At 34.9% G+C, this 20,107-nt stretch overlaps 1 protein-coding gene across 1 annotated transcript in view; it reads right to left on the reverse strand.

Moving 5' to 3' along the window:
* The window catches only part of LOC122815897 (sortilin-like), a 1,006,054-nt gene that overhangs the window by 803,428 nt on the left and 182,519 nt on the right, over positions 1-20,107 (reverse strand). The window contains exon 3 of the mRNA XM_044088743.1: positions 8,981-9,057. Coding sequence (XP_043944678.1) covers positions 8,981-9,057 — 77 coding nt within the window. The remainder of the gene's footprint in view (positions 1-8,980; positions 9,058-20,107) is intronic.

Consider the following 20,107-nt stretch of genomic DNA (forward strand, 5'->3'; position numbering starts at 1 on the left):
TTGTTGGATTATATTGATTAATTTTATTAAATTGAGTCCTAAATACACCTAAAATATCTTCTGTTTCTGTAACCCATTTTTACTGTTTGGAGAATATAACTCTTCAATATGATTAAATTTAATAATCACTTTTGTTCTAGTAGATAACTTATGCATATTCTTAAGATTTATGGAGTAAGTATTTATTTTAATCTTTTCTATATTAATCATATCACTGTGTTGTAGGATTTCTAAGTACTTACTATTTAATCTATTAATTTCCCGATAAGTTATTCCCTTTTTGACTATCTAGAACATGCCAACTCATAATTTTACCATATAAGCATGCTTTCATAGTCCCATATAAATATCTGTAAGGTATTATCTATGTGATTAATATCAATAAAAGTCTGAATTTCTTGGTATTAAAAATTCCTTAAGTTCTTTCATATTGCTTATATAAGCATGAATCCTTTTAATGGTAACATTATTATTAAAATTTAGCATGACTTCAAATGTTATCACATTATCGTCTGATAGCAGACAGGAGGCTAATTTAACCTTGCCTAGTCTAGAAGTTAGATCATTTGAAACATGTGCTCTATCTATTCTAGATTCTGTTCCAGGTCTATGTGAGAAATGTATAAAGAAAAGTAAATTTGACACCGTAAACTCATTAATATCTTTAATATTATGGACAATGGTGGCACAATGTCAGGGCACTTCTATGGGCTAGGCTTGTAAAGGCCCCCAGGGCTATTAACCTAGTACACACCTATGAACCTATTAAATACATCTATAAATTCTAGTAAAGCTTTTGCTGAAACAGGTTTTCTCCATTTTCAACAGTATTAGAGCCTTTATTATGTAATATACAATTAAACTCTCATGCAAGAATACTATTTCCTTTTGAAATTTGAATTATCTATTCCAATTGATGTTTAACAGCTTTTGCTCCAATAGCAGGAATCCCATAAACACTAATGAAAGTATATAGTTTCCTTTTGATTTCTAAAGTCACTGAACAAAACATTCCCATCTCATCATTATATATACCTAGGATTTCTGATGTTGGTATAGAATTCTTCCATAATATAGCCATCCCTCTTTTTTCTGTTTATAAGGAAAACTTGTCTGAACAGTGTAATACTTTACATTGAGTTTGTTATATTTTCTTGTATTAAGTGTGTTTCATGTAAGAAAATAATCTGAGAATTAAATATCTTTAGGTATTTGTTTAAACTACCCCTCTTACAACCAATATTCAAACCATTAATAGTAACTGATATACACTTTAGGTAAGTCATGTTATAACTAAAAACAAAATACAAATAGCACCATCAAGAATTTGATATGACGTTGCTAATGAACCATAAGTCCTGAACTGCTTATTTATAAATATAGATCTAAAATGTTTAAAATTATTAACTACACAAATTATATTAATAATAGTAGACACCAATAAAAAAAAAATGTTATAAAACACTGCACATAATTTTTTGTTTTTCCTCTGTCCCTTATGTAGTTATTACTCCTGGTTTGAAAAGCAATCCTACTCAAACACTCCCACCAATCTACAAGTCAAATACTTCTTGACTATTATTTGAAAAAAAGGATAAATGAAAGCTCTTGATTATTGAAAAAATAAGAGAAAAGTCAGGTTATATATTTTTATATTGAAAATTTTAAGTATACATTAACTAATTATAATAAATGTATTTTTTTAAGATATAAAAAACAGTTCAATCAGTTAATTGTGTTCTAACTTGTAGTACATATCTGGTAATAAAATTATTCAGATCACTTGTTTCAATATAAAAAGAAATATTGGCTATGATGAAAATGTAACAATACAAACAACAATATTGTTACCCATCTTCACATATTTCTAATATGAAGCTATATATTGTATCGAAGTAAGAAAGAACGACAATATAAAATATCAAGTCCAACTACACGACTATGCATGTTAGAATTTTAAGGTAAATATATACACAATTACAGAATAATATCACCTATAACTGAAAAAAAAGAGCTTAATAATCAAATTTACCACTGAAATGATTTATCTCCCATTAAATATAGTTAATCTATGACTACAGAAGTGAAGAACTCATCCTCCTATGAGAAAACCTTAGAAGTACTTAGTAATGATACACTCTCAAAGACAGTTGCCAGACAGGTTTGACATATTAAATTCAATACTTAAACTGCTTGTTCATGTAATAGAAATGTATAAAAGAAAACCTTGTTATGATAATCTCTCATTGGTCAAAAATTGGTTTATATTAATATTATGTTTGCACATCTTAATTTGAATCTATCTTAATGTCTGGTAGTTATTAAAATTATTAAAACAATTGCCACAAAAGCCACATTCTACTTATATTAAACACATTTCCATGTGTCACATACAAATTAAAACTACAGTTAGTTCAAGACAACAAAATATCATTCCACATATCAATCTAGTTACAGTTTGGTTTTGTGAGTTTTTTTATTTCAAACTATTACACAGAAAACATCCACCCACTCACAAGGAATTATCTACTAAAATACAGATCATTATGAATACCTGCTGTGAAGAGATACATTTGAAAACAAAAATAAAGCAAACTTGAAAACTGTATCTCTGTTATGTTAAAGCTTAATTGCTTTATTACAAACCCTACTCAATTAGCCTTATTTCATGAATAAATAGTATTAAGAAATATTCCAACTATAAAGGTCTCATGGATCTCTCACAAATCAATGTGTCAACTTTTATCATGTTATACCACCCTTTAAAATACCTTATAGTACTTACAAATAAATCTGTCCCCAAAGTCTCCTCTTGCTGAACTTTTTATTTTTAAAATTATTTATGAAAATCTAGTATATTCTATTAACCAGGCTAGTATTCCCTTTAATCAGCTGAAATTCAAAAAGATTCAAACCCATTCTTAAGGAGTATTTGGCTATATAATGCTTTAAACCCTTGATTCTACATTCTGTCAAAGAAAAGCAAATCACTCTGATAAAAGCAATCATGGTGTGAAAAAAATTAATTGAATATAGGCAGCCCCCAGGTACAAACATCTGGCTTGCAGGCAACCCATGGATAAGAACGGGCTGCTGCAATGCTGAAAATAAATAAAAATATTTAAAGTTGCCCAAATCTTATCTTAAAATGAAAAATTCTGTTGTACTTTCCTTTTTGCCATTTTTCCCCATTCAGGAAGCTGCTCGCACATCTTGTTAGAGGAGTTACTTCCGCCTTCATAGAGAACAAGAGATACAATTGGTTAAGAGATCATTGTGTTGATGATCTGATTGGTCAAGACTGCTGGCCTTTACAGTACACATGATTGAAGCAGTTAATGGGCTGTACAGTAGAATGGGCAAATGACATTGTGGTGCACTAGGGTCTAGGTGACAGTAGGAGGTCTGGCAGAGATCTGAAAGTTCAGGAAAGAGTGGAAAACATTCATGGGTGATGCCTTTAGTACAGAAATGTGAAGTGAAGCTTAAAAACAGGTAAGTTTAACATACTTTTTTTGTATGGAACATTCTACTATACTGTACTGTACTGTGTTGCAGTCCAGTGCAGTAGAATGTTCCATACACGTGTCTTGACTTACATACAAATTTGACTGAAAGACAAACTAAAAAACGTATCTCATCCTTAACCTGGGGACTGCCTGTAATGCAACTATCCCTACCTTAACACCGAAAGCAAGTTTCCCATTTTCAGGATAGTTCCACAAAATCTTTTTGTAGATAACAAGTATATACTAAAAATTAAATAACAGCCACTTTTTAGTTAATATTATAAGATGCAATGTATACTCACAATAAAGAGGATGCCTTTAAATTCTCGTGTTTTACTTGTCTTTTGACCTCTCATGTAGAATGTCATAACTGCATGCTTCCCCTTTGACTAATAACCAGCACTTCCCTTTCAAAGCCATCCTCTTTACAAAATGTAAAAACAGGGCATGAGACCTCAGCAGGAAATCACACCAAGCCCCAACTGCTTAAGAAAGGTGAATGAAGAATCAAAAAGCCACGTCAGTAAGTGCGCAAGCTTGTATGATTTAAAATTTACACAGCTGTTATTCATGCCTTCATTTAAACCCATGAACAGCTGTTTCCTTACAACAAACAATAACTAACATAAATCAGTCACATCAGTACTCTCTATCTGCCTCCCTCCCAATCCAACATCAACACAACATGGCAAAGACTAAAAATAAAAAGAAAAAGAAAGAAAGAAAAAAGGGGGAAAAAGGCACTCCACAATAAGAACACATGCACCAGAAATCTCCTGTCAAGAACAGAAAGAATTTACAAATCAAACAGCAGTCAGAAACATCAGTCAATATAGCCAATACATCCAGATCTCTTATACAAAACACACCTTCAAGACCAACCATTATAATCAACCATTGCATATATGTGAAAAGAAAAGGAATCAGCCAAGAAATACACAACACTTATACTCACTCTGAAACGTCAGTCAATTCACCAACAAACAAAAATAAACACATACAAACCTCAGAGCCCACTCTCAAACACCATCATATTGAATACATTTAAATACACATGGATCACTCTATCATTAGCTATGATATTATACTGATGTGATACATTTATGAAAAAAGGAAACCTGGATGTCTAGGAAGCAGTGATAAAATATCAGTATCAGTAAACGTAACAACTATATGTTTATTAAACTAGAGACATATGTTAGTTATATAAACCAGCACAGTATATAGTTGTTAATTTGACTAATGATGTTAAACATTAAGGAAAAAAGAAACTAATACTTAGTTACCTTATAGGAGAATGAATTCATGTTTCCTTCTTTTCTATTCAAGGTTGATGTTAAAAATGGACAGACTTTCTCATAAAAATAAAAGAAAATGCTAATATATTGATGTTGAATAATAGTATCACCTATTAAGTTAAAAGTTGTTTATCTTTTAATTTCTTTTTCTTCTCTTTATCTTTCCATCCATTTCTTCCTGTTTGTCGCTTTCCATTTGCTCTAGCATTTTTTTTGTTGTTTTTAGGAATGTCATAGCAGAATGTAAGTCTTCAAAAGTTTTGATTTCATTTGAAAGCAATATTTTAAGTCTAACAGGAAATAGCAAGTGAACTTTACTCTGTCTTTTCTTGAGTTCTTTTAGCAATGGTAAAAAAAAGCTGTTCTTTTACTCATCACAGCAGAAGCACTGTCAAACCTTATGTTGTCTTCTGTCTTGATAGAACATTTGAACCAAGCTGTTTAAGAATTACTTCTTTGTCTTGACTGGAAAAGAATTTAACAACGGTAGATCTTGGTGTAGGATTATTTTTCAATGAAGAAGCAGCCAGAGATGTATGTGCTCTTTAAATACCATACAACATTAATTCAGGTAAATCTAAAGTCTTAGGAAGCCAGGATATAAGAAAGTTTATCATGTTTTCTCCTTCTATTTTTTCAGCTAGATGAAAAATTCAAATGTATTTCTTTTAGATCTATTTTCTAGATCATCAATTTTATTTAATAAAAAAAGTATTTTGTCTCAGTAGAAATTCTATATTATTTTCACTTTTTATCCATCTTTCCATGTCATTTAGAGCATCTTCTATTCTAGATGTCTAAATTTTCTGCTGTTTTAATATCTCATGTATTTCTTCTATCTGTTTTGAACATTTTTGTTTAAAGTTGTCCAATTTGTTATCCATTTTGTCCATTTTTAATGAAAGTTCTTGTATGTTAGTAAGAGCAGATTGAAGTTCTTTTTTAGAGATATGTCCTGTGAGCTAGCCTTTAAATGACCCATTTCAAGTTTTATAAGTGAAAAACCTCTCTGATAAAAAGCTGACAGAAAAAAAAGTAAAATATATAAACATTTTTCAGATAAAATCCTTCAAAGTGATATTACGACTCAAAAAAAGTATTTAGGATATCTTAGAAATATAAATTTCTGTCAATAATAAATATAAATTAGTAGAGCAGGAATGTTATGCTGCTAGCCTGTCACCATCTTGGCCACACTCCTCTTTCCTCTAATCTCTTGAAAATCTCTGCTGATGAATTCCAAAAAATATTTTTTTTCAAAAGGTCATTCAATATCTGTGATTTGATGTCTTCCAGGACACTCTCAACCAGACCCAGGCATATTTGTGCATCATAGAACCTGTGGCAGCCAGTGTCATAGCTGTATCATTTAGTGCCCTGTGCCAGCCCCAAAATACTGAGCCATCCCTTTGTTTTCAACTGAAGAACATAAAAAAAAAACACATTGGCTTACTGTAGAAAGATGACTGGCACATTGGCTTCTTACAGGAGCCAGTCCATGCCCCCCTCAGCTATTCGAGTGAACAGCAAACAATGAAAACACACACACACACACACACACACACACACACACACACACACACACACACACACACACACACACACACACACACACACACACACACACTAATTTCACAAACTGGCAATGATATAACAACAACAAAAGTACACTTGAACAGTATTCACACTTCCTCAAAGTTCATTTAATACTAGAGTTACAGTTAATTCTACAGGATTATTTTAAACAAATGTTTGGTTTTAACATAAGAATCCTTTTGAATAAGTTTTCTTATTTTGCAGTTTTAACCCATTTTATGCATAAAACAGAACTCATTCTTTACATATATATATATATATATATATATATATATATATATATATATATATATTAAGATAGTTTGCTATAACTATAATTGGTGGACTGTAGAGAAAAGGGTACATTTTTATTTAGAATGACTGTTAATTCATTTTGTCTTGCAACTGTTGGAGGCTGTGGAATTTTTCATATAAAGAATAGTGCAGAAAACAATTTTTTTTAAATGTTTAGTTATCTGTGCTTTCTTTTCAGTTTATTTTTATATTTCTTAAGCTTTTTAAATATTCATGTAAACAGTTTTTGTCAGGCTCTTAAGATTTCAATTCTTTTTTATTGCAGTTTCCTTTATTTTCTTTTAAACAAGAAACAGCTTTACTACATTATCATGTATGACATAGGCAATAGTACTTTGATACAAATGAAAACAAACTATATTGGTATAATTTTAGTTGCAAACATTATACATCACAAATCATATTGATTTAATTTCAGTTGCAAACATAACAAATCACTTATAATCTGGCCAGTCATCGTCAAACATTACATTGCTCATTTAAATCCTGCCTTCTTTTAAATATCGTTCCTCCTTTGCCTGTAATTTTCCCACAATTCCTATTTTCTTTTTTCCTTTTTATTTTATTTTTTTATAATTTGCTCCTACCCTTTTCTAAAGATCCCAATTCCGTTGTTTTATCTATGTTACTAAATTCACTACTTCTAGGACAATTTGGTTTAGACTTTGATTTCCATTTTCTAGTAATTGCTTTTCTGGCAGCCACCATAATTAGACTCAACAACACTTTACTATATCTAGGCAATTCTGATTCTGTATCATAGCTCAAAAAATCATTTAAGTACACCAATTTGCTCACCCAGTATCACTGATAAGAGATATCTGCAGGGAGTGTTTAAAGTGTGCCAACTCATTACACTCTCAGAAAACATGTTCCCAATTACCTCTTTCTTGCCGATCACACCTCTAACATTTGCTGTCCACCTGAGGAATAATTCTTTGGAGTTACTTTGTTGCATATTTTGGGAGACGTACATATAAATTTATATTCTTCACTGACTTTCTAGATTCTTCTTTCTTAGCCTATTTTATTTCCAAAATATCTCATTTTTTTCTATTACACTATTACTGCAGATATGTACAAATACCATACAGCTCTCTCGTATAAATATGTGTGTGTGTGTGTGTGTGTGTGTGTGTGTGTGCACGTGCATGTGATTACACAAACTCGGATGCACGTACACACACACACACACACACACACACACACACACACACACACACACACTCAGTCTGGAAGCTATTTCTCTCCCACAAACAGATGCATGCATAAGTGGTCATAAAATTTCACAAATATTAAAAAAATAATAACCTTATCAAATAGAAGCCTAGACCAACTGGTAGACAAACCTCCTTTTGACAGGAAAGGGAATCACATAAATAACTGTTTACTATTACACATAAATAAATAAATAAATAATAATAAATTATCACATAAATAACTGTTGTTAGAAGAAGGGGGGATGAAGCAATGCTAATTTTATCATGGACACTTGGCTAAGTATCTGTTACGTAAGGCAAATTTTGCTGTCTGTGGGAGGGGCTTGACAAGAAAATCAGGCCAGATGGCTGACACTGGCAAAGCAGATGCCCAGTTTGTGGAACACAACTGTAAAACTACCCCTAGGGGACAGATCTGCTATTACTGTGCAACAGTCAGCAAGTACTAATCACTTCTAAATACTAACCTCATTATCACTAAGTTCTCAAGTCTATGGTGTAAAAGCTTCTACTTGAAAATGCTTACTAAATCAAGCTTTTTTCATATTTTAACTTTCATTTAATTAACAAGAAACAGTTATTGGCAACCAAACTAGCATTTATGGAGTCATTCTCCCATCTTATGAATCATATTCATTTAGCAAGTGATCCACCATATGTTTTTAAGCCACATACTGTCTGCCTAATTTTGGTTTCCAGTTTGAAACAGAAACTCAACTGAAATGCCTAGAATGCATTTTTATGTATTTTGCTTTTCCACTGACATCTGACATAAGATATTCCATTGAAGGTTTGAGTGCCACAGATCTCAGTATACAAATGCAATGCAGGGGGAAGCAAAACAATCTTCTGGTGACAGAATATTGAGGATATGGTCACAGATACCAAAACAACTTTCTCACAATTCCTTCTGCAACGCTAAGGGTACACATTCATACATGGCAGGCATCATAAAATCCAAACTCTACCTTGGCACAGTTTAATAGTTTTTTTCCATATTACAAAATATACAATAAATAATTGTATTGATGAGGCACTAACGTCATTTTTTTTACATTCTTACCTTCTGTACAGTCGAGAACTGCTTCCAAAGTTCCAGATGCTGAATGGTATACTATACATGGTCAGAGCAAGAATAATCTAATGAAAAAAAAGGAATTAAATAGAATAAAAATGCTAAGGATTGCGTTTCAAAATGTGGTTTGAATTTATACAGTTTGACTACGTCAACCATTAGAGAAAAGTACTCTTAATTCAGCAGTACAGTGTCTTACGTCATCATAGTAAATAAAAATATATCTTGTTAGAGACTTACACCTACACCTGTTTTTAATACTTGTCAGACCAGTAAAATATAATATATTGTTGGAGACTTACAGTTATAACTGTTTTAAATACTTTTCAAAGTAATGTGTGGATGCTACATAAACTTTTTTCATGGTTGCAAGTTCTATATATGTTAAACAGTGTTAGATATCAATATTTCGACAATACAAAATACAATCCTTCAGATGCAATTAAAAATTTTAAAAATAATTCTATACTCTTTCATTCCTCAAACTACTACGCATCTTCTAGTTCATGATTTTGAGTACTAAGATTACAACACTGATTTTTTTCCAGCTACATTTATATAAAGTAATACTCCTCTGCTAGGTGAAGCAGGTAGCAAAGGCTGTGATCTATATAGACATCAGAGTGTCTGTTTGTTAGCAAATGAATTGCATCTCTGCAAATAGTTGTAATGATTTAAAAATAAGTGACTTTCAGACAGCATTTCTTAACTGGGAGCCAGAGGTAAGGAGTCAGGGGTCAAGCTTGACTCTGAAAACATATCATCCACAATGTCTAAAACAGGGGGAATGGCTAAAGGCTTGTGCTGAGGGAGAAGAAGGAAATCTCTGAGCCTCTTTTTTGATTCTGAGAAGTCTTGACTCTCCCAGTGAAAATGCTCCCTCAAAGTATGCAAGGTTTCCCCAAATTAATAATCCTCAGGAGGAGATGCAGATGGAATAGACTCCTCTACATCAGAATCCTCATAGGGAGGTATAGATAATTCCTGATCAGAAGAGGAATCAGAAGAAATAGAAACCTGATCTGAAGATTCATAATCAGTGTCTTGCCTAGGCCTCTTATCTGGAGGGTGATGGGTACCCCCTGATCAAGGTAATAATCTGCTTCAGCCATTTTGATCATCTGTTTTTTAGGCATAGAGGCCTGTGCACATGGCTTATGCATCAGTTTTATAGGGTTAGAAGTTGCTTTTGTCTTTGGTTTTGCAGCTGTCGTCAGTTTGATGTACAAATGTTGATGTCTGAATAAACCCTCAGAAGCCGGTGCCTGCTCAGCGGCTACGGACCTATCTGAGGGAGATACATCCGTCGGTCCAATACCTTGAGTCTCTTATGGCATGCCTGACTCCACATGTGTGTCGGTAGAGGCCTGCGACTTGAAAGTAGCTGGTATCAGGGGCTGCGAAAGCGCCTCACTGAGTACAGGTGAACCAGCGACTGGCTTAGGAGAAGCTTCGTCGTTGGTTTTGGATCTCGACTGCCTTTCTCTGTCCTTTTCTTTGCATTTTTTATGTACTCTGGTAGTCAAATTGCTGTCCAATAAAATTTCTGGGTAGTTAAGTCTGTTTCCAAAATACTTTGATGCAAAAATATACCGACACTTAATAGTGCATTGGTTAAATCTAGCACAAAACCGACAACCAGGCATGTTGTGATCAGGGCCTAGGCAAGGAAAACAGTATAAATGGAAATCCTTATGAGGTATTTGCTTCCCACAAGTAATACAATTATTAACTTTTTCTGACATTGGTAAAAAGCAAGAAAAAAGTTTCCCCAATGGGGTACTTAGCTTTAGTGAAGACTTCAGTTCTAAATCTCAAACTTGGATATTTCAGTTGTCGGCCGACCGGCATTTGCAAAATGCTTCTGCTTCGGGCACCGCGCGGCAAGAAAGACTAAAGAAAATGGTGTTGGCTGCATGTTTTATACCCCTGACAACCTGACATCATGGAAGAGAAGACAGAAACTGACGCAGGACCCAAGACTTTGGAATTCAAGCCGACTGAGGGAAACCTGCCAGCAGATTACCCAAATGTAATGACTGCAACAATGAAACACGAAGAACATCTCTATTTGTAGCTGTATTTTGTGCATTACCATTCAGTGACATAACTAATTGGTTTACAATGCTGATATTTTTAATCTATGTGGCCACAAGGAAGCTGAATTCAGTGATACAGTTTTTATAAAGTTAGCCAAACATATTAAAGAATATTAGAAATCCTTTCTTTTCTGTCACAATATACATTCACATTTTCACCATTAATTATATGTAAATAATAGCCCCCTAAATCTTGACTGTCCAACTTTTGATTCCTAGGATATTTTTGTAAAACTTCTTGTTGTATTCTGTTCTGGTTCTGATATTTACAACATAATATAATATTATATCTTTCTCTGGTGACTGTTATACAGGGCAGCACAATAGTACAGTGACTTATGCTGCTATGACACAGTGTTTCATTTCTTGGACTAATTCACTGCTGGGGTGCCTTCTATAGAGCTGTTATGTTCTCTATATGTCTATGAGGCTATTGTCAGAGTATTCAGTTTTCTTCTGCATTCCAAGGATTCCTGGCAATTGAAATGGCAAATCTAAATTAGCTTATGGTATGCTTCTTAATGTAAGTGCCTGTGTGTGTGCCCATATGTGTGTGTGTGTGTGTGTGTGTGTGTGTGTGTGTGTGTGTGTGTGTGTCTCTTCTCCACTAGACTGATAAAGCTTGCTATGCATGTGCCTATTGTAGGTAAGACTCTGACCATGAGTGGTATCCTACCTACACTAAGGATGATGCCTTGATGCAAACAGAAGATAATTTAATTTAACAAATGGTTGAGAGTCTGGTGTCATTGTAGGGTAATCCAATATGTCTCACCCTGGAAACAGATAATCAACAGTCCAGCTTGATTCACCAATGGACTACTCTGTCCGTTGTGCAGATTCCACATTTTTGCCAAAGGACTTCTGACTTCCCTATTGCATTTTTAGACAAACTCCACTTTCTTGATTTTCCAGTATAACAAAGAAAGGTTGGAGTAAATTCCTGTCCAGAATGCATCAGGTTTGCTCTGATCCCTGTCAGAAGTCTTATAAAAATATGACAAATATCAAAGCTCTCTTGGAACCTGAACACATGAATATCTATGTTGAAGCAGGGACTTGATTTCAGTGTAAAGAAATATTTCCCCCTTCGCCAGGTTTCTATACCTATCATACATTTAAACCTGCTGAAAAATGGAATGGATATCAATAATCACTAGAAACCCAATTATGTCTAAAGAGATTCCCTATAACCTACAAACAGAATTTACTGAACTTCAAATTACAAGACAAATCATCAATACATAGCCTGCTATAGGTCACCTTCTATGGCCATAGAAGGCCATGAAAGTTTTCCAAATGTGCTTACTAAACTTCTCATAAACAAAAATGCATTTTGATGGGTTATTGCAACTGTCAATCAATTAACTGAAACCCCTATCCCTCAGCATTTGGGTATGCCCAAAGATTTGTAAACCTAATAAATACTAAATCCCTTGTACAAATAGTTTACCTTTCCAATCGAGGTCAAAATCTTCTTGACCCCATACTCACTGTTACTGCATCTACTTGATCTAAAGACCTATAGTATCCTTGTTCCTTGCCAAAATGGCCACAAATCAATAACATTTTCTTTGTGGAACTCTAAATTCATCATGATGGACAGCTGTGAGTTTAATGACATTAAAAAGACAGACCCATAGCCTATTAAAATATATGATGAGATCACAAAGTCAGGTGCAAGATTGTCATACCGATGTAGCCTCATCTGCTACTAAGGCTAATGAATTTTACTCCCATCTAACAAAACAGCATAAACCAAGGGGTCTCAAACTGAAACAAATATATAAGAGATTGTAAAAATGAACTGTTTGGGTGGAATGTTTTTATTAAGTTCTATAATAAAAGGTAATGTAATTAAGGAATATCATATATCAAAATCTATTACCATTAAAGATTCTGTCAAAAAGATCAATAAAATCTGGCTGTTACCATATGGAAGATCAAACTGAAACAAATTAAAATTAGCACTCAAAGCCAAGGATAACAATATATCCTTCTTTACATCAGATGATTAAGAAATAGCAATGCTTTGAATTCATTCTTAATGACATTACTCAATGCACTCATAACAGATATTGCTAATGTACTTGCAGATACATTTAATGCTAACTTCTTAACAGAAATAGTTAGTGAAGTTCCACAAATTTACATTTCTTTCTTACCCCCAGACTCACTAGGAAGCTTACCCTAGGTACACTCTTTAATCCTGAGAATACCATATACTAGGTCACCATCAACGTACCTATGTCAAACAAACCCTCTCTGAACACCCCCTAAAACTGATAAACTTAAGGTGCTCCCATCTCATATCTGGTAACTATATACCCATCAGCCTAATGGGTCTAATTTGGAAAGCCATGGAATATATTACATCTGATTTCAAGAGCTGCATTATTGCTTTAGGCCAGCAGCAATAGGTTTTTTCAAATAGAGATTATGAGTACAAAATTTAATAAACATCATGGAGCAAGTTAGTGAAGCTGTATATTTGTAAGTAAAGTTCAAATCCCAAATGTAGACCCTTTAACATACAGTGGATATAAAAACCATGTTTAGATGCCAGGTTTTTGTGATATAAACAATGAGACCACAATAAATAATTTCAAATTTTTTCCCACCTTTAATGTGACCTATAATCTACACAATTCAATTGAAAAACAAACAAATCTGTTAGTGGAAAAAATATAAAAAATAAAAAAAAATACAATAAGCTGGTTGCATAAGTGTGCACATCTTTAAACTAATACTTTATTGAAGAACCTTTTCATTCAATTACAGCATTCAGTCTTCTTGGGTAGAAGTCTATCACCATGGCACATCTTGGCTTGACAATATTTGCCCACTCTTCCTGGCAAAAGTGCTCCAAATCTGTCAGATTGTGAGGGCATCTCTTGTGCACAGCCCTCTTCAGGTCACTCCACAGATTTTCTATTTGATTTAGGTCTGGGTTCTGGCTGGACCATTCCAAAACTTTAATTTTCTTCTGGTGAAGCCATTCTTTTGTTGATTTGGATGTATGTTTGGGGTCATTGTCATGTTGAAAGGTGAAATTCCTCTTCATCTTTAGCTTTCTAGCAGACGCATGAAGGTTTTGGGCCAAAAGTGACTGCTATTTGGAAATGTTCATAAGTCCCTTCACCTTGACTAAACCCCAGTTCAGCTGAAGAAAAGCAACCCCAAAGCATGATACTACCACCACCATGCTTCACCATGGGGATGGTGTTCTTTTGGTAATGTGAAGTGTTGTTTTTATGCCAAACTTACCTTTTGGAATTGTGGCCAAAACGTTTAACCTTGGTTTCTTTAGATCATTACACATTTTCCCAAATGCTTTTGGGAGACTTTATGTATTGCTTTACAAATTTTAACTGGGCCTGGATGTTTTTCTCTGTAAGAAAAGGCTTCTGTCTTACAACCTTTCCCCATAGTCCAGACATATGGAGAATATGGGAGATTGTTGTTACATGTAGTACTTGCCAGAAATTCTTGCAGTTCCTTCAGTGTTGCTGTAGATCGCTTGGCAGCCTCCCTGACCAGTTTTCATCTTGTCTTTTCATCAGTTTTGGAGGGACGTTCAGTTCCTTGAAACGTCACTGTTGTCCCATATTTTTTCCACATTTTGATGACTGTCTTCACTGTGTTCCATGGCATATCCAATACTGTGGAAATTCTTTTGTACCCTTCTTCTGACTGATACCTTTCAGCAATGAGATCCCTTTAATGCTTTGTAAGCTCTCTGTGGACCATGGCTTTTGCTGTAGCAGATAACTTAAATTTTCACAACCTTAGATGCCCTTATAGCTACACTGTAGTCTTCCCAGTTTGCCCATGCTTGTTTTCATATAAGGTTTCCATATTTTATTCCACACTCAAGTTTGTGAATCATGTAACTAACAAACAATGTTTTGATAATTTCTGATTTTCTAGACATTTTAAATATTTTTATGCAACTTATAGTTCTATGACTGTCATTAACCAATAGGCTGATATGATTAGAAAAACTTAAAGGTTGGATCTATCCATATACCCTAATCCTTAAATGAATCTGCAGTTTTAATCTCTTTGTGCTGTATTAAATATTCATCTTTCAGCCTATGTCTCCCAAATTTCATAAATTAAGATTTGATGTTTTAATCAGCATATTATTCTCCAGTGCCCAAATGGTCAATTCAGTCAAGTGTTTTTGTAAACACGCCCTATCTGTAATACATGTAATCAGTCATCTTGTTACAAACTGAACAACACCTCAGTTAAAAAGGATAGATCTGAAAGATACAACCTAAACAGGTATGATTCTAGGACAGAATCCTGTGAGACACCTTGATTGTAACCTAGAATTTCCCCTATCCATTTGGTGTATAATACTTGTCATGTCCTATGTGTAAGCCATGCAGCCATCCATCTTATCAAGAGTAGATAACTAACTAGTTGTTCTAAATCAGTGATCAGTGTTTTGTGTATGACCCTATCAAATGTTGAACTTTAAATAAATTACATCACAATAAGTTTTTTACAACTGGTATTATATTGTATAGAACATGAAGTTATATGATGTTATAGTTCTATTTTCAACCTATGCATGCTGGGTATGATTTCAAGTCCCAACCTTTATGGTTCTGGTAAGAATTTATCAAAAATGACCTTTTCCATTAATTTTCTACAACATGAAAGTAAAGTTATGGTTTTGCATGACTCTGGGTTTGTCCTATTCCCCTCTCCCTTAAAGACAGGTTTAACATGTGCATGACTATCTGTGCCACGGGTATCCATGGATATTGAGGAATATCTCCATGTTTAAATGACCTAGCGAATAACAGATACAATGGCACTACAAGCACATGCTGAAGTGATCATTACTATTAATTCCATCTCCCTGCTGTGCTTTGTTTGGATCCAGTTTGCGCAGTTGTTTTTCAATATAATCTAATTTGATTTCAGTAGATGAGGTTACCTTGATGTTACTACGACAATTTCCTTTGTGGAACCAAAGTGTTTTGCATAAGATTTGGTAAATATATTTATAATCTGTTGTGTGTGAGAATAGATTTTAGAATCCACACATATTTTATCAATTTGTACATCTTTACTCCGATCACATCTTATGTACCTATAAAATAGTTTCCTGTTATGCTCAATACCTGCATATAAATTTTCTTCATTTTTTCTTGACCTTGTCTCACACCATTTTTAATTTGTCCATCTAGCTTGTTTATTACAATTTTCCAAGTTAAAGTTCAATCTATTTTCCATTTCTTATATTTTTTGTCTCACACCATAATCATGTATCTTGTTCTTATGGAAATATATCCTCCCGTTGTTGTGTGCCTAGGTGGTGATGTGAAACACTTTTTGATTTTTACATTCAATTTATCTTACAAAACTTGCAACATTCCTTCTGCAGTTTTCCAATGAACGCATCTCTGCAATTAGTTTTATATTGCTTCCATATAATCTGTAATCTTTGGTCTGGCAGAATTATCAAGCAACAATTTAATCGTTATAACCCCGTGATCACTGTACATCAATAGTGGTGAAATTTGACATGAAATAGCTATTTCCTTAGGAACAACAACAATGTTTAGTATGTTCTATTCCCTGGTAGGCTTTTTTTACATTTTGAAGCAATTGCTGCTCCTAAACAAATGTAAATAATTTCCTTTCTAACGTTGTTGAATCAATATTATTAATGTCTGTTTCTGGTAAATTTAAGTCCCCAACCACTATTATTCTTCCCTCCTGTGTTTTACCCTAGAAATGTATGAATTTCTCTAGGTCATCAGCACTTGACGTTGATAGTCTATACACTACAACATTATTTACATGTTCCAGGGATGTCTTTATTGTCACAGTTACACAATCTACAGTATTAGTATTATCACTGAACATGTAATAATCACAGGTCTCATAACAGTTTTTAATCTCTGTCATAACACTTCCATCTGATTTTTTGTTAGAATAGATATTACAGTAAAAACATCTATACCCTGTCAAAACTGCCATTAACCAAGTGTGACAGACAACATCAATCTTGTGAATGTAGGAAATTTTCAAAAATAATATTACTAATGCATCTAACATTAACAGCTATCAGATATAAATCAAATGTTGCTATCTGTGAACTGTTAAAATTTTGACCTTGCAAAAAATTGTATTTGTCAGATATTGCAACATATCTGCTGCAAAAAATGTTATCCCTTGTTTTGAAAATTGCACACCATCCTGTCTAAACACACGTGGTATGAGACAGACATCAGATTGACCAGCACCTACAATATTAAAGTAATAGTTGTTACCTCAGTAAGCAGGAATGTGGGCGATGATGGAGAACACTGGTCTATGGTAGTGTGTTTGCATGTTGCTCAGAAAGTTCCAGCAGTAGTGCAGTTTGACAGCAGCACCCTGCTGCTGTAGCATTCTAAGCTTTATCACTGACAGTATTTCAACAATTAAATCACTACCTGATGCTGTCTGTGAGCTTTAAGTAGACAAATGTAAATGTTCTTTTCACCCTTGTCAAGCACTTATTACTTCTTATATCCTAAACTAAGCATAAAACTAACAAAAAACATTTTTATAACTGCCCAAATTTGCAGAACATCTCTAAAGTTTCTATCATATTTTTGCTTTGCAGCTCTTTTTGGGGATCAGTCTGTCAATAATGACAGACATTCAAGTTTTATGCTTCTTGTTGTTTAGAAAACGCACCTTTTGATGCAAACCCATTGTTTTGTTTACTTTGCAATGTCTATGGGTTTTGCCAGACATTTTGCCTTGTCTTCTGTATTTTTTTCTTTCTGGTAAATCAACGAAGATTACAGTCAGTCAGTAATACACTGCATTAGTTTCACTTATTGTTGTGAAAATATAGATTAATGCAAAACCTGTTGTTCTGCTAATGTTTAAGGTGGGCCGCCAATTTGTAACACCATTGTGTTAGTGCCATCCTTACTAGATCAAAATCTGAATTCTTGACCACAACTCATGCAATGTCCAGTGTTCATCATTATATCCAAAATGTGAGTAGGGGCATTTTTCAGGGCTTTGTACTGGGACCATTTCTGTTGAACAACTACTTCTCAGATCTTCATATCACTAACCCAGGTTAACTACATTTGCAAATGCTGCAGGCTGTGTGTTCTCATTGCAGACTGTGCAACTATAGCAAGGGCTAAACAAATCAATGCTATTAGAACCAAGCTTAACCTAAACTCTCAGAAGAGACTGTATGGTTTCACCTAACATATTAAAGATAAAACACATTATCTCAGAAATGACCATCAAGCTGACATTTAAAATCTTCCAGTAACATCAACTGTTTAATATAATTTAGGAGTTTATTACAGCTATTTGTTTGCCTGCTCCAGAGGAATATGCCCCTCAGCCTTGTAAAGTATCTTGAAGAAGTCATGCTTGACGCACTGTTCCTTGCTTGGAGGTTATATTGTGTGAAAATCCTAGCTATGGTCCCTCATTTTTCTTCACATGACCCTCTTTGACCCAGATTACATTTCCTTACTATGACATATAATGAATAGAACCCAGCCACTGGGGATGCACAAGCCAGTGCATTTTTTTCTGCCGGTCCCAAGCCCAGATAAATGGGGAAGGCTGCGTCAGGAAGGGCATCCAGCATAAAACTTCACCAAATCATTCATTCAGACAGCAGTAAATATTACATACTGGATCCGTCGAGGCCCAGGTTAACAATGACCGCCACCAGTACTGTTAGCCAACAAGGTGCTGGCGGAAATTCGGCTACTGTTGGCCGAAGGAGGAGAAGAGGGGGAAGGTATGGCTGAAGGCTGGAAGAGAGGAGAAAGGCTAGGACTGTGGTAGTGAGGGACGCAACTTTGAATGCTGGCAGTATGACTGGTATAGGGAGAAAGCTAGCTGATATGATGGACAGAAGGAAGGTTGGTATATCGTGTGTGCAAGAGACCAGATGGAAGGGGAGTAAGGCTAGGTGTATCGGAGGTGGGTTCAAATTGTTTTATCATTGTGTGGATGGGAGGAGAAATGGCGTAGCAGTTATCCTGAAGGAACAGTATGCTGAGTGTTTTGGAGGTGAAAAGAGTGTCAGATAGAGTGATGTTTATGAAGCTGAAAACTGATGGTGTAATGGTGAATGTTGTTAGTGCATATGCTCCACAAGTTGGGTGTGTGATGGATGAGAAAGAAAAATTTTGGAGTGAGTTGGATGAAGTGATGATGATTGTATCGAAGGTTGAGAGAGTGGTGATTGCAGCAGATTTCAACGGGCATGTTGGTGAAGGGAACAGAGGGGATGAGGAAGTGATGGGTAGGTATGGTGTTAAGCAAAGGAAGGAAGGAACTGCTAGCACTACCCCGCTACCCCAAAACAAAACACGTGCAACACATATCTCACAAAGCCAGTGTGCCAAACAGTCACAGCCCTTAAGACTAAACAACACACCTGATACACTTGTAATAGGTGACTCTATCGTCAGGCACACTGACGTCCCGCTCACCAGGCTGAACAAGGAGAGGGTCACGGTGAGCAGCCTGTCGGGTGCTAGGATCTGCCACATAACACAAGCACTCAGGTCACTCCAAGGCAAGTACAAATATGACTCAGTCATTGTCCATGCTGGTGTGAATGACCTGAGACATACCTCCCTGGACTACATGAAAAGAGACATAAAGGAGCTCTCTGAGCATGTAGCCCAGGCCGGTATGACCCTGACCTTGAGTAGCATCTTACCCCCACCAAGAATGATGCCACAATATGAAGACAAGATGATCAATTTCAACAATTGGCTTAAGTACTGGTGTCATTCAAAGGAGATCCAATGCCTGTCAGCTTGGGATGATATGCTCGACAAGCCACGATGCTTCACTAGGGACGGCTTGCACCTGTCACCCCTAGGCTTTCAGATATTGGCAAAGGCTCTTGCTACCCCCATAGTGCCTTTTTTAGGCAAGGCTCAAAAGACAAACCCCCCTCCATAGGTATCACAAGGGATAAGAAACTAAGAGTAATGCTACTCAATGC

Source organism: Protopterus annectens, chromosome 11.part0, assembly GCF_019279795.1.
Source record: "Protopterus annectens isolate FY-2018-M chromosome 11.part0, PAN1.0, whole genome shotgun sequence".
Taxonomy (NCBI): Eukaryota; Metazoa; Chordata; order Ceratodontiformes; family Protopteridae; genus Protopterus; species Protopterus annectens.